The sequence below is a fragment of the Pterocles gutturalis genome, unplaced genomic scaffold (genome assembly GCF_000699245.1).
Source record: "Pterocles gutturalis isolate BGI_N339 unplaced genomic scaffold, ASM69924v1 scaffold19147, whole genome shotgun sequence".
In the NCBI taxonomy this organism is placed as follows: Eukaryota; Metazoa; Chordata; class Aves; order Pterocliformes; family Pteroclidae; genus Pterocles; species Pterocles gutturalis.
In genome coordinates this window covers 4,169-16,332 of record NW_010113206.1, presented here as the reverse complement: position 1 = coordinate 16,332, position 12,164 = coordinate 4,169, and the positions used below count along the sequence as shown (strand labels likewise).

The window sequence follows — 12,164 nt, the reverse complement described above, 5'->3', positions numbered from 1 at the left end:
CGGGCACCTATTTCTGACTCCTGCAGCAGCTGAAAAGGAAACGTTTGCTGCCATGCCTTTATAAATGCCCAGCTTTGCTTCAGCTGTGTGAAGTGCTGGGCTTCCTAACGCTCCTGGGCCCTTTTAGGAAGGTACAATGACCCCAGCTCAAAAGCACGGATGGCTTACCTCCAGATAGCTGTCACAATTTCTGTCCCAAACTGGTTGTCTGTCTGTCTGTTCATCACAGAAGCAGTTCAGCTGAAGCACCACTAATTACAACCTGGTACATCGAGTGCCAGAAGTACATGTGCCCTGCTGTGGTGTCAGCAGCTGCTTCACCATCGGCTGAGTCACCACTGCAGTGGGGACAGGGGACGAGAGGGGAGCATGGTGGCAGCCATCCCAAGGTGAACTGTCCCCACTGGGGAGCTGCAGCTTGGTCTTACACAAACAACAAAGCAAATAGCTTTGTTATTTAAGTTATGATAGTGGGTTGTGCTCCTTCCCTTGCCCTTCTCCTTCAGCTTAAGCCTGCTCCCTCCTCTCGTCGGGGTTGGACAGGGATGCAGCAGCCCACCCGCTGGCTTGGTGGGTGAGAGGAGGGCACAGAAGGGTAGAAGAGTGTTTGCATTGATCCGAGTGAGAATGGGGGAGGGCTGAATGCGGACTGGGCATGCCTTAATCCTTAGGTTGCTTTTCAAATACTAAAAGAGCATAATTAGCCTTGTAGTAATGATTTATAACTTGCATTGCAACTCTTCTGCGAGTTTCTCTCCAGCCAGCTGACTGCTGCACGCTTCTCTCTTTAGAACAGCTCCGAGTTGCATTAAATGATTCAGTATTCCCACCAGGCACTGTTTGTCAAGCCTTGGCAGCTGATGCCAAGTACGACTGGCTAAGCCCCTTGTTAGGTGGCTGTGTCTTTGCGCTGACCTTCTGTGCACTGTGCCTGCTGTTGACTGTTTCTGCTTTGGAAGAGCTGAGAAATATATCTTTTTTTTTTCTCCCTCTTTTTTTTTTCCACCCCCTCTCCTTCATTTTATTCAGTTCTTACTGGACGTGCTTGGCAAGATGGAGCCACCAACGTCCTCCAGGCTGAATTCCCGAAAGAGAAGAAAAGATGGATCTGGCCCCAATGGGGCGGCAGAGCTGGATGGAATCCCTCCAAAGATGTCCCGACGCTCATTCGTAAGTAAGCAGAGATGGGAGCTTTAGGTTCCTGCGAGATTAGGACGTTGAACCTTAACAGCAGAAAGATAAATGTGATGGTTTTTCTGTGGACAGAGAAAGCAAGGCGGGGGAAAGAAGCAAATGACTGTAGCTCTCCTTCTTGCAAATCCAGTTTAAAATCTTCCTTTGTTCATATTAACAACATACTTATAACGTGGGCTTAAATTAGGTCTGAGGCAAGCATTGCTAAGCTGCTTTTGTGGTGTGTCCGGCTTGTTTGTAGTCACTTAAGCTGAACCCAAGCAGGCATGCGTATAGATAGCCACACGTTAGAAATGGAGAAATAAACATTTGCTTCTCACAAGTGGGTTTTCTTAAGTGACGCAGCGGGATGGGGGAATACTCCAAACAAGCACCCAGCAGCTCATGGCACCTTGCAGAAGGCAGTCCGGCTCAAGTCAGGGGAGCTGCAGGAGGGTCTGAAGGCTGTAAGCACCTGCAGAAACAATCTATTGAATCCACAGTTTGAAACTGGGAAAATGACTGTTCATTTGTTTCTCTTGGTCTGGCAGAAGACTGCATTTCTGTTGCTGACACCTCGGGAGTGTTAATTAAAAACAAACAAAACCAAACCAAGATGATTTCTCCTTCTAGATCAATCTTGGGATGGCTTTAACAAGCTAAAGCCAGTGGGTCTCTTCTAAAGGGGGTCTGTGCCAGTTAATGCCAGTGTAGAGAGTTGACTTTAACTTGTCCTTGCCATAATACTGCGGTGATGGGCTTTTTACAGCTCCTCTCTGCCCTCTTCCTGGAGCTGTCCTGCCTATCACTTGTGCTCTAGTTGTTCTGTCCTTATCTTTTTCAAAAGCCAGCTACCATCCCTGCCACGTCATATTGGGGTCATAGTCCTTGGCAAAATACGGTGATGTGTTGCAGGTTTCCTCTTTGGTAAGAACGTTTTGCTCTTCAGCAATACCTCGGTCTGTCCCAGGGCATTTGACAGATGGTAACAAAGCACGAGCAGCGCCAGCAGTGAGAACTGGGGAGACACGCACTGGGAATGGAGGCTTGAGGCGCTGCACGGCTCATCCCACAGAGCCTTAAATCCTTGACTGTTGTCAAAACCCACCTTGTCCCTCTTGGAGACCCCTCATGTTTCCATAAGGAAAGAGAAGCGCACGGGTTATTCCATGGGAAGCTCTTGCTCTTCAAGTTGGTGTCTGTCCTGTGTTAGACATAAAGCATCTGTCTATGACCAGCACAGGACAGGTACTATCTAGCCACTTTCTAAACTTCCTAGCCATTTTTTTTTAGCTGCAGGGCTAGCACAGACCTCCTGAGGAAAGATTATTTTTTTCTTCCTTTTGTGAAAGATGTATTTATTGTAGCAAGAGTAATAGTGTTGCCTAACTGGGACATTACCTTGAAGCTTTTACCACTCCCAGCTGAACTGCTGGCTGGCAGTGTTCCCCTAAAGCAGGGGGGCTCAGCAGCAGGTGGTAGTAACAAGCCTGCTGACACATAAACCTGTTGTATTGTGCACATCGAGTTGAGTCCTGACCCTCTTAGGTGGTACAGAAGGAGGGCAAGACTGTGGCAGGAGCTTTCGAGGGCACTTCTTTGTGATAATTTTGATGGCTTTTTCAGTGCTTTTCTTCCTAGCTTTGCATCAGGTGTGTGACAATTGAACTGCAAAGAATCTGGTTTTATTCACAAGTCCCAGAGAGAATGACAGTGATGAAAAGAGAGACCTGCAGCCCTTAACCCAACAGTAAGGGTCCTGGTAGAGGAGCTGTGTGTGAAACACGGGTACTATAGCCTCAGTAAGTTAAAGGAGATTTTTGGCAGTATCAGTTTGCTTGAACGTAGCAGCCCGTGGTTGCGTTCCTGTGCGCTTCACTTTGAGCGCTCTAATAAGGATTGACATTAGCAATAACAGCAGCGGTCTTTCTGCTCGCAGTGGTGCTGGGCGCTGTGGCAGGATGCTGCCATGGCACAGGAAGCCAGAGGGGAAACTGCTGATTAGCTTTTTACAGGTTGAAGGTGATCTGCAAGCCTGTTTCCTAGTCTTCTGGCTCAGGAAAAGCGAGTCCATTGCTGCCTCGCACCTTCCTGCTGGATGGAGATTGAACTGTTTGTTCTGTTATGGGAAGGGCAGATGTTGTGTTTCCATTCAGCGGAGACCAGAAATGATACCTGGACTTCAGCTGCTGATTAAACACACAGCTGTGGTCGAGCTAGCAGATTAGAGGGGTTTTCCTGCGGCGGTTGTAGATATTCTGCCGCAGACTGAGGTCAGCCTCTCACTGTGTAAGGCTCAGAAATGGGTGACGATAAACACATTCCCTGGGAATTTGTGCTCCTGTTGGCATTGCTTTTCTGCTCGTTCCTGTACTCAAATTGAGGAGCTGTTACAATTCCTACATCACAGCACAAGCACTCAGGCTCAGCAAAGTCATGCTCTTGCCTGGGTGGGCATAGCTGGAGCTGTGACAGTGAGCTTTGATGGTGCTTGGCTTGTGCTGCTGTGAGCTGCTGTTTGTCAGAAATCTGGTTTTCCCAGCTGTGGATCTGAGCCTCCAGCTTTCTTGGGTCCAGTGTGGCTGCCATCTTCTTAACTCTCCTCTCTCTCATCCTCACTAAACTCAGGCTCATCACCCTGCAGGGCTGTTTTGAGGCTGAACACTAGTCTTTCAGTACGTGTGTTTGAATCCTGCAGAGGCACAGTGAGTCAGTCGGTGACTAGGACACTGCAGTCGCCGTGCTGCCGCTACATCCTGCACTCACCTCTGTTCTCACCACGATCCTTCTCTGGCTGTTTAGGGACTGAGGGAACCGGCTCCGTTTTCAGATGAAGTGGAAATCGATTACAGCAAGCCGTACGTCAGAGTAACATATGAAGAAGCGATGAGAGGGACCCCTTGTAAGTAAAAAAAAAAACCAGACTGGGAGGAGATTGTATGAATGGTGGGGTTTGGGGGGTGGGTGTGATTTTGATATCTCCGAGACCAAACCAACCTTGTGTGTCAGACCAGGTTTGCAGCCAATGGCTTAGTTAATGTGTTGGTATTCAGATAACTGTTCCCACCTGAAACTGCGCCTGCCAGTACAACTGAAATCGGAGCTTGTGTGTGTGAGGAGCTGTACCTTCACCAGTAAGACTCTTTGAAGCAGAGAGATACTTGTGTTTTACCTCTCCCCGTGCCACTGACAGCTATAGAGTAGTATCAGAGCTAAACATTTTTCTGTACTACTTTTACAGAGGCAGCTTAAAGTTAACCATTTTAAAAATCATCTTTTCTGAAATTTGACATGGGCAAGTAAGACCATCATATATCTTTGTCCAGAATGTCCCGTTCTAGCCTGGATTTGAATTAAAGTCAGTGTCATTAAACACATTAGGCCAACCCCACAACAAGAACATGTCCTTTTATTCTCTAAACCAGGCTGGGAGAAAAGGCTGTTCTCTTTGCAAGTGCAAAGGAGAGGCAGAGGCAGGAGTGACTCCTGAAGGATGGCTGCCTTCTCTTGCCAAATGGCGTGTGTACCTGGTGCTGTCTTACTTGGCCTCTCTGTTATGGAAACCAAAAAAATAAAAATGCCACACTTCTACTTCCCTGACTGCTGCTGAGAGACAAGCCAGCTCACATTGAGACCTGGCAATGGTTTCCTGCAGGAGGGTCTGGAAATCCAGTGCTTTTCACAGTCTGCATTAGTTTCCCAGATGAAAGTCTCCACAGGCTGCACAAAGGTCTCTAATTTCAACAGCGATGGCTCTCCTGCCTGATAAGACTTACAGCATGTTGCATGCTTCCTTGTTGCTGTTTGTGCCTGTGCTGGGAAACTGTAGCTGCTGCAGGTATGGGGGAAGAGGGAAGGATGTCCCAGCCAGGTTCCAAAACATGATTGCGCTTTACTAAAGCCCTGCCGGGACCAGCCCTCTTCTGGCAAACAGAAAGCTCCTGCAGTCTCAGATCTCCAGATCCTTGGCTCTCCAGAGCCTCCTGGCATCTTCAGACTGAGATGGATTTGCTGAAAAGTGATTGTAAGAGGCTGTCCTCAAACTGACTCTTCTGGCTTGAATTTAACAACTTGTCTTTGCCTCCAGCCTTCCTCCTGCCTCCCAGGCTCTGTCTCAGGGCCTTGCTCAGACCCAGGAGGGGGTTCAGCTCTCCTGCTGGATCTCCTCTCTGCCTCCTCCTCCTTGCAGCTCTGCTGTGCCTCTGCTCATACCACTCCCCTGAGTCTGCCTGGATTGGGCCAGAGAGCAGCAGGCCGTTCCCAGGTTTGTTGGGTACCAAGAACGTGTGGCTTGCTGTTACCAGCAGCAGGAGAGCTGGAGTGTCCTGTGTGGTCCCAGGGGAGCAGAAGTCAGGGGTCCCCTGCTATTATGTGGCTGTGCTACATTCCCTCACTTTACCTCTGTGCTGACCACAAAGGGAAGGGCTACAATTTCCCCTGGTATAGGTGGCCTGAGGAAAACTTTGTTCCTCCTTGTCTGTGGATTTAGCTGCTAGTGCCAGCGGTTCAGCAGAATTGTATCTGCCTTTCCTTCAGTAGCCCAGCTGGGGTTTTGAGTTCCCCTCTGGTAGCTCACTGCTGTGCAAAAAGTTAATGCTGCATTTGGATTTCTGTAGGAGGGAGATGTTCGGGGTTTGCTTTTCCCTTGGTCTCCCTTCACCTTGTTCTGGTGGGTATGTGGTAGGCTTTGGGTCTGGTTTTGAACGTGGCTGTGTTTCAGCTCTGTGCTCACAGCGTCTGTTTCCACGTGGGAAGGCAGAGAGCCGGGCGTTTCTCTTCCCAATTCTTTCCTAGCTATGGCTCTGCATTCTGCCAGTTTTCTGCAACACCCCCGTGAGTTTCAGGAGATCCCCAAATGCCGGGATGAGCAGCAGCTGCTTCTCCAGGAAGGTGTTTTCACAAATCTCTCTCTGTCTCCTTGGCACAGTGGATCGCCCTGTGAGAGTTTATGCAGATGGAATATTTGATTTGTTTCACTCCGGACATGCCCGGGCCTTGATGCAAGCGAAGAACCTCTTCCCAAACACATACCTCATTGTCGGAGGTAAGCAGTGACCTTGTTGATTTTGGCTGTTGTAGGAGCAGAGTTTACCTCCACCCGTGGTCGTGCATACAGACGGCAGAGCAGGGTCTCTGTCTTTGTGGCCTTACTGGCTGCAGTGGGAGCCAGTATCCCAAATGTTCTTGGAGTTTTACTGCAGTAGACTGAGAGTTAGTATGTCTGCAGAAAGTAGATATATATATAGAAATATATATATAAAAATATCCTGTACCATATGAGTGCTTGAGGAAAAGATTTCTGATCAGGCTGGTCTAATATGACACCTCTACATTGTGACAAATACCAGTGAGTTGCACATCCGAGTATCAAAATATATTAGGGGCAGCTGAGCATCTGCCTCCTAAATGAGACAGTTTCAGAATGAGGAACAGCCCCTTCGTGGCTGGTTGAGCTTTGTGTCACGTGTATCACCCTCCAAGTCACTCCCACTCCAGCTCTCTGCTGGGGATTGCCTATAGCTGGTCCCAAACAGGTCCCGCTGGAGTGTGGCAATGACGGGGGTTCCCTGGGCATGTGCCTGGCCACGTGGAAATCGGTGAGCCCCACTTCTCCAGATAAGAGTTCCCCTTTTCGTCTGTTAGGTTCAAAGGTCTTTAGATGATGCTGGGAGTATCCTGCTGCCTGCCTGCGGGATCTAGCGGAGGTGTGTCACCCACACACACCCAACTAGTTTTCTCCAGCACCATTAGCTTCCTGAAACAAAATGGAACTCTGGTCCTGTGGTAGGGCGATCATAATCTCTTCGTGTCGTTTTGTTTCCTGATGATAGTTTCGGTCGCTGCTGAGGGTATTTTTATAGTGGCACTTCTGCATTTCGTGTGCGTGCTGCAGTCGTGTCTGGAAGGGGAAGGGAGGGAGCAGAGCTGAAGTAGTTGCTCCAACCTACAAAACGCTCCGAGCTTAGAAATCTTGCAGGCAGAAAAACATCCCTATGTACATCGACAGAAAAATAACTTCAGGCCAAACTGTTCACATGTTGATGTAGCAAAGTGTGTCACCACGCTGGGAGACTGGTGAGGAGGTGGAGGACGATGAACTGCTCCCTTGCACCGGGAACAGAGACATGAGAGGCCACAGCCCAAGAGAACATTAGCTCTAAGCTGGGAGCGATCTCACCCGCTCTTTATCATCTGTTTGTCTAGAACCTAAATACATTCAATACCAGTGAGACTGGTAATGCCTTGTTTACTTTGGAGACTGATAACCAAATAAAACTCCCTCCTTCTCCATGTCTTACATTGCAGATTGGGAGGAGTTGTTCATTTACTTTCTCATAGAACAGAATAATTAAGCTAACTTGATTTGCTGCGAGCTCACCCTTTGTTTTAATACAACTGGCCAATAACTAGACTGGTGTGGCATTTTATGAAATAAGGAGCTTAGAGAATTCTTTTTTTCATGGGCTTGTTTCCAGGCCTGAGACATTCATAGGTCAATGAGCAGGTTTCTGCCCGATAGAGCACCGGGTGCCGTTTCATACAGGAGAGTTGTCTTCTGTTGTCTCCCCGTTCCTGGTGCTTTCTGGCTGGAAAAGCTGTGTTTGGACGGGCCAGCGCCAGCCTCCGCCAGCAGCTGGCCCTGCCTGGCTGAGCAGGGGTGTGTGTGACATCCTTTAGCTGTAAAGCGTTGGGGTAGGTACCTCAAGCTCACTCTTCTCTGCCTGTTTTTTCAGTCTGCAGTGATGAGCTAACCCATAACTTCAAGGGCTTCACGGTAATGAGTGAAAACGAGCGGTATGACGCTGTGCAGCACTGTCGCTACGTGGACGAAGTGGTGAGAAATGCGCCGTGGACGCTCACCCCCGAGTTCCTGGCAGAGCACAGGGTAATTTAGGACATCTGTTCCATTCTGAATTTTGGTTAGCCTCTGGCTGTGCTTGCTGTTTACAGCAATAATTCATCCACGGGGGTGACCTCTGCCTGAGCAACCCATTTCTGTTGAAACTCCCTAAATATAGAATGAGCTGGGTTATGGGAATCGAGTGGGTTTTTGGGAGATTAGAAGGATTTGCTGAGCTAGCAGGTAATGTTAAAATAAGGTAGAGATTGTGACATGGTGAAAAAGCCTGAGAGGTCTTTCTCACTGTTCCAGGAGAAGTTTATGCTGTTACAGATTGGTGTGAAACATGCAGTAGGGAGAGGATAACATGGGTTGGGAGGGATTTCTGGAGGGTGTCTGGTCCAACTCCCTGTTTACAGCAGGAGCAGCTTAGATCTGCATCAGCTTCCCTGCAGCAGGAGACCAGGCAAGCCATCTTGAGAGTCTTTAATTAGTCAGTAAGATAAAGTGAAAAGAGTCTCTGACATCTGTTGAATTACTTTTGACTGTGAAGGAGTCTCCAAGGGAGTTTGACTAGTTTCCCCCTGTTGCCATTTCTCCGTGGAGCTTAAACAGCTGTGTCCTTAGCCCCAGCCTTTCCTCTCTGGCACGTGCTTAGGAGATTGAAATGCAATTGCCAGCGAGAGCTTGGGACTGCTCTGTGTTGCCTTTCAACAAAGTGTCTTGCTGTTCTCTGTCACACCCCTGCGTGGAGATGTTGAGCAAAAAGTTACCTCCTTTGACAGAAAGCAGGAGACCTGCACGGTCAAAATAAAATGACTCACATTGCTTGCTTAATTTCCAGATCGACTTTGTTGCACACGATGACATCCCCTATTCTTCTGCTGGCAGCGATGATGTTTATAAGCATATAAAAGAAGCAGGTGGGTCTGGGGCAGATTCTCCAGGGCTTCCAGTCAAAGATTTGCTGTTGTTTTTCTACGGCAGGATTATGCCTGAGGAGTGGCTGTGCCCCTCTGGGAGGAAGGTCTGCCCAGGAGGCTCTGAGGGCAGGAAGGAACCCAGCCATGGGCCCCACTTCATAAAGCCAGGGCTGTTCCCTGTCCCAGGCCAAGCATTGCCTGGCATGAATTCCTACTTCCAATGTAGTTATTGTGTATAACAGCCACCTTTTGGAAAAATACTACAATTTGGCGTACAGGTTCTTACAAGTAGAGAATCTTGTGAACTTCGCAAAGTGGCTCCTCTAGACAAGTGGTGTAAAACTTAATGGGGGTGCAGCTTATTTAAATCTATCCAAACCCAGCTGTCAGAGCTTGTTATGTTTCCACCCACTAAATTGTGGGACCCCTTGTCCTGTCCTTGTCACCACACTCTTCTAAATGGAGTAGATTATAGTCCATAGTCTTTAAACCAGCTGAAGTGAAGATCTTTTCATTAGGAGACATGGTATTTTGATGTGGTTTTTACACCCTTACGTCAGTCCTAGGTATTCCTCGTAGTTGCAGAAAGGAGGACCCTGGTATTGTACATTCAAGGACAAAGACCTGGTGGTGTGAGGACAGTTAGGGAATGACATCTTGACAGGAGAGGTTGTTTCCCAATAGAGGTGGCCACAGTTTTTTGCCATGTGTCTCACTACAGCTGTCCTGCATCCTGTTCCCCAACTTTAGGCATGTTTGTGCCAACTCAGAGGACTGAGGGGATCTCAACGTCAGATATCATCACCCGGATCGTGCGGGACTATGACGTTTATGCCAGACGGAACCTGCAGCGGGGCTACACAGCTAAAGAGCTTAACGTCAGCTTCATAAACGTGAGTTGAAGTGTATCTGACCACATGCTGCGTGAAGCAGAATCTTACAGAGTGTGGGGATGTAGAGTCTTGCCTAGCAGTAGCACAGTCCTGACAAATGCCAGTAAATGGCCAGTGTGCAGAGCTAAGCACTTGCTCCAAACCAGTGTCCTTGGAGTAGAAATTAGACTTCTTTCACCCCTGAAATTAGACTTCTTCCACCCCTGAAACTGTAGAGTGGACCTGCCCAGGGGACCTGGGCTTTTGCTAATACTGCTCCATTGTCAGAAATGACATGGTGACGTTTTACCTGCTGAAAGAACTGGAGACAGGGTGTGTGTCAAAACGCATGTTTTCTTGAATGAAGTGTTCGTTGTTCTTGGCAGCAGCTGCTGTGTGTCATCTCTCTCTTCTTCCCTCAGCCACCTTCCTAAGGCAGAGTTGTTTGTTAGGATAAGATCTGATCCTGTTCTCACTGTACTGTTCCCTTCCCGGAGCTGCAGTGTTTGAGTAGGAGAGAAGGACACGCTCAGATCCTGTGCTGAGCAGCTCTTTAGCCCACAAGCAGTACACATGGCAGAACACACTTCTGATGTTGGAAGTAAAGTTGTAAACATTTTTTTTTAATCACTCGGATATTATGCCTACTTTTTAAAATACAATCAAGTAAAAAAATTAAACAGGAGAGGTAACGTCGGCTTGTCCTGTCTTTGGCATGCAACTCTGCCTCTGTTTAAAAACACTCAGCAAAAAGATTTGTGCTATCACGATATGCAAAGAGACTGACAGCAGGTCACTCAAATCTAATCTGTGTGTTGTATAAATATTTCCCTCTTCCATGCCTTGCTATTAGATAGCGCTTATCTCTGGGTTTAGTTTCCCTCTGTGTACTGTGCCAGCGCCTGCCACAAAGTCTCTCACAGCCCCACTGTGTGTCTGCCATTTAGTCTAGGGAAGAAGTGTCACTGAAGTGAAGGAGAAGTGTCACAAGACTAATGGAGATGCTGAGTCTTAAGCAGCAGTTCAGTGTAATAACACAGCGCAGAGGTGGTCGCCACTCAGATCTGGTGAGCTGTATTCTGACCCACCGCTTACTGTACAGGAGAAGAAATATCACCTCCAGGAGCGTGTGGATAAGGTGAAAAAGAGGGTGAAGGATGTAGAGGAGAAGTCAAAGGAATTTGTCCAGAAAGTGGAGGAGAAGAGTATCGATCTCATTCAGAAGTGGGAAGAAAAGTCCCGCGAGTTCATCGGCAATTTCCTGGAGATGTTTGGCCCAGAAGGCGCGCTGGTAAGGAGCTGCTCTGGGAAAAGGGGAAAGGGGATTTTGGAGAGCTTAGCAGTCCTGTAGGGCTTCTGGAGCCCACGCTCTGCAGAGCAAAAGTTTACAGTGTGTTGCAATGCTCGATGTGCTGCCCGTCTCCAGACAAGTTGTCCCAGGCCTGGGCAGCCTGTTTGCAGGGAGCCCTCACCCTTGCCAACTGGATAATGCCAGTTACAGATGTAGCATGGAAAGTCCCCATGTCCCACAAGCCAGCCTGTAAACTCCAGCTCCTGTCCTGCAGGCCCCCGAGCAGCCAAGAGGTTGGCAGTCACTTGTCACTGGCCAGGGATGAGTCTGAAGCTGCTTGTTTTTGCCAGGCTCTCCCATGCTGCTGGGGAGATACCACAGGCACTTGGTGTTAGAAATCCTTGCAAATGGGTGATGATTACATTGTATGCAGCTTCCAAAGCCTAGAGCGGTGCTTGGGCTTTTTCTGCTCTTTTATTGCACGAGGCATTGAAGGGACACAACTCAAAATGCTGCACAAGCTGTAATAGTGTCTGTTTCCATCGCTGTTGGAGCCATGCTAACTGTTTTCTTGCGTCCTTCGCTAGAAACACATGCTGAAGGAGGGCAAGGGCCGGATGCTGCAGGCCATCAGCCCCAAGCAGAGTCCCAGCAGTAGCCCCACACACGACCGCTCCCCGTCTCCCTCCTTCCGCTGGCCCTTTTCGACCAAGACGCCTCCTTCCTCGCCTGCCAACCGCTCCAGGAACGAGTCTGCAGTCACCTATGACATCAGTGAGGATGAAGAGGATTAAGCTACCAGCCGGGATTCGCTGCGAACCGCTAATCGCTGAATCCTAAGTCCGGACCCACTGGGGAACTCTGAGTGGGAGAGCCATAGGAACAGGGCTGACGGTGAGCACAGGGCCTCGGAGGCACCTGCTGCTCTTAGCAAGGGCTGCTGCCTGGAAGCACATTCAAACCTCCTCTCCCTTCTCCTCCCCAAATCCCCTTTTTATTGTTTACGTTCTAGTGGTTTCCAGGGGGAAGATGGGTTTTGTATTTTAAGAAAATACTCTTTTAAA

At 48.7% G+C, this 12,164-nt stretch overlaps 1 protein-coding gene across 2 annotated transcripts; it reads left to right on the top strand.

The window, feature by feature from the left end:
- Positions 1 to 365: 365 nt before the first annotated feature.
- PCYT1A (phosphate cytidylyltransferase 1, choline, alpha) lies at positions 366 to 11,894 on the top strand. Of its 2 annotated transcripts, none has more exons than XM_010074400.1 (9): positions 366 to 389; positions 1,030 to 1,170; positions 3,976 to 4,075; positions 6,101 to 6,217; positions 7,908 to 8,059; positions 8,859 to 8,937; positions 9,688 to 9,830; positions 10,912 to 11,100; positions 11,688 to 11,894. In XM_010074400.1, exons 2-9 carry the CDS (start codon positions 1,054 to 1,056, stop codon positions 11,892 to 11,894), a joined length of 1,104 nt encoding a protein of 367 aa, XP_010072702.1. In that variant the 5' UTR covers positions 366 to 389; positions 1,030 to 1,053. The 2 variants fall into 2 exon arrangements, with proteins under 2 accessions (XP_010072702.1, XP_010072701.1); XM_010074399.1 differs by lacking the exon at positions 366 to 389 and adding an exon at positions 715 to 744.
- Positions 11,895 to 12,164: the final 270 nt, after the last annotated feature.

Coding starts and splice junctions, on each gene's coding strand:
- PCYT1A (XM_010074399.1), top strand. CDS start 715: ATGATTTATAACTTGCATTGCAACTCTTCT. Junction 745..1,029: donor ACTTGCATTGCAACTCTTCT/GCGAGTTTCTCT, acceptor CATTTTATTCAG/TTCTTACTGGACGTGCTTGG. Junction 8,060..8,858: donor AGTTCCTGGCAGAGCACAGG/GTAATTTAGGAC, acceptor CTTAATTTCCAG/ATCGACTTTGTTGCACACGA.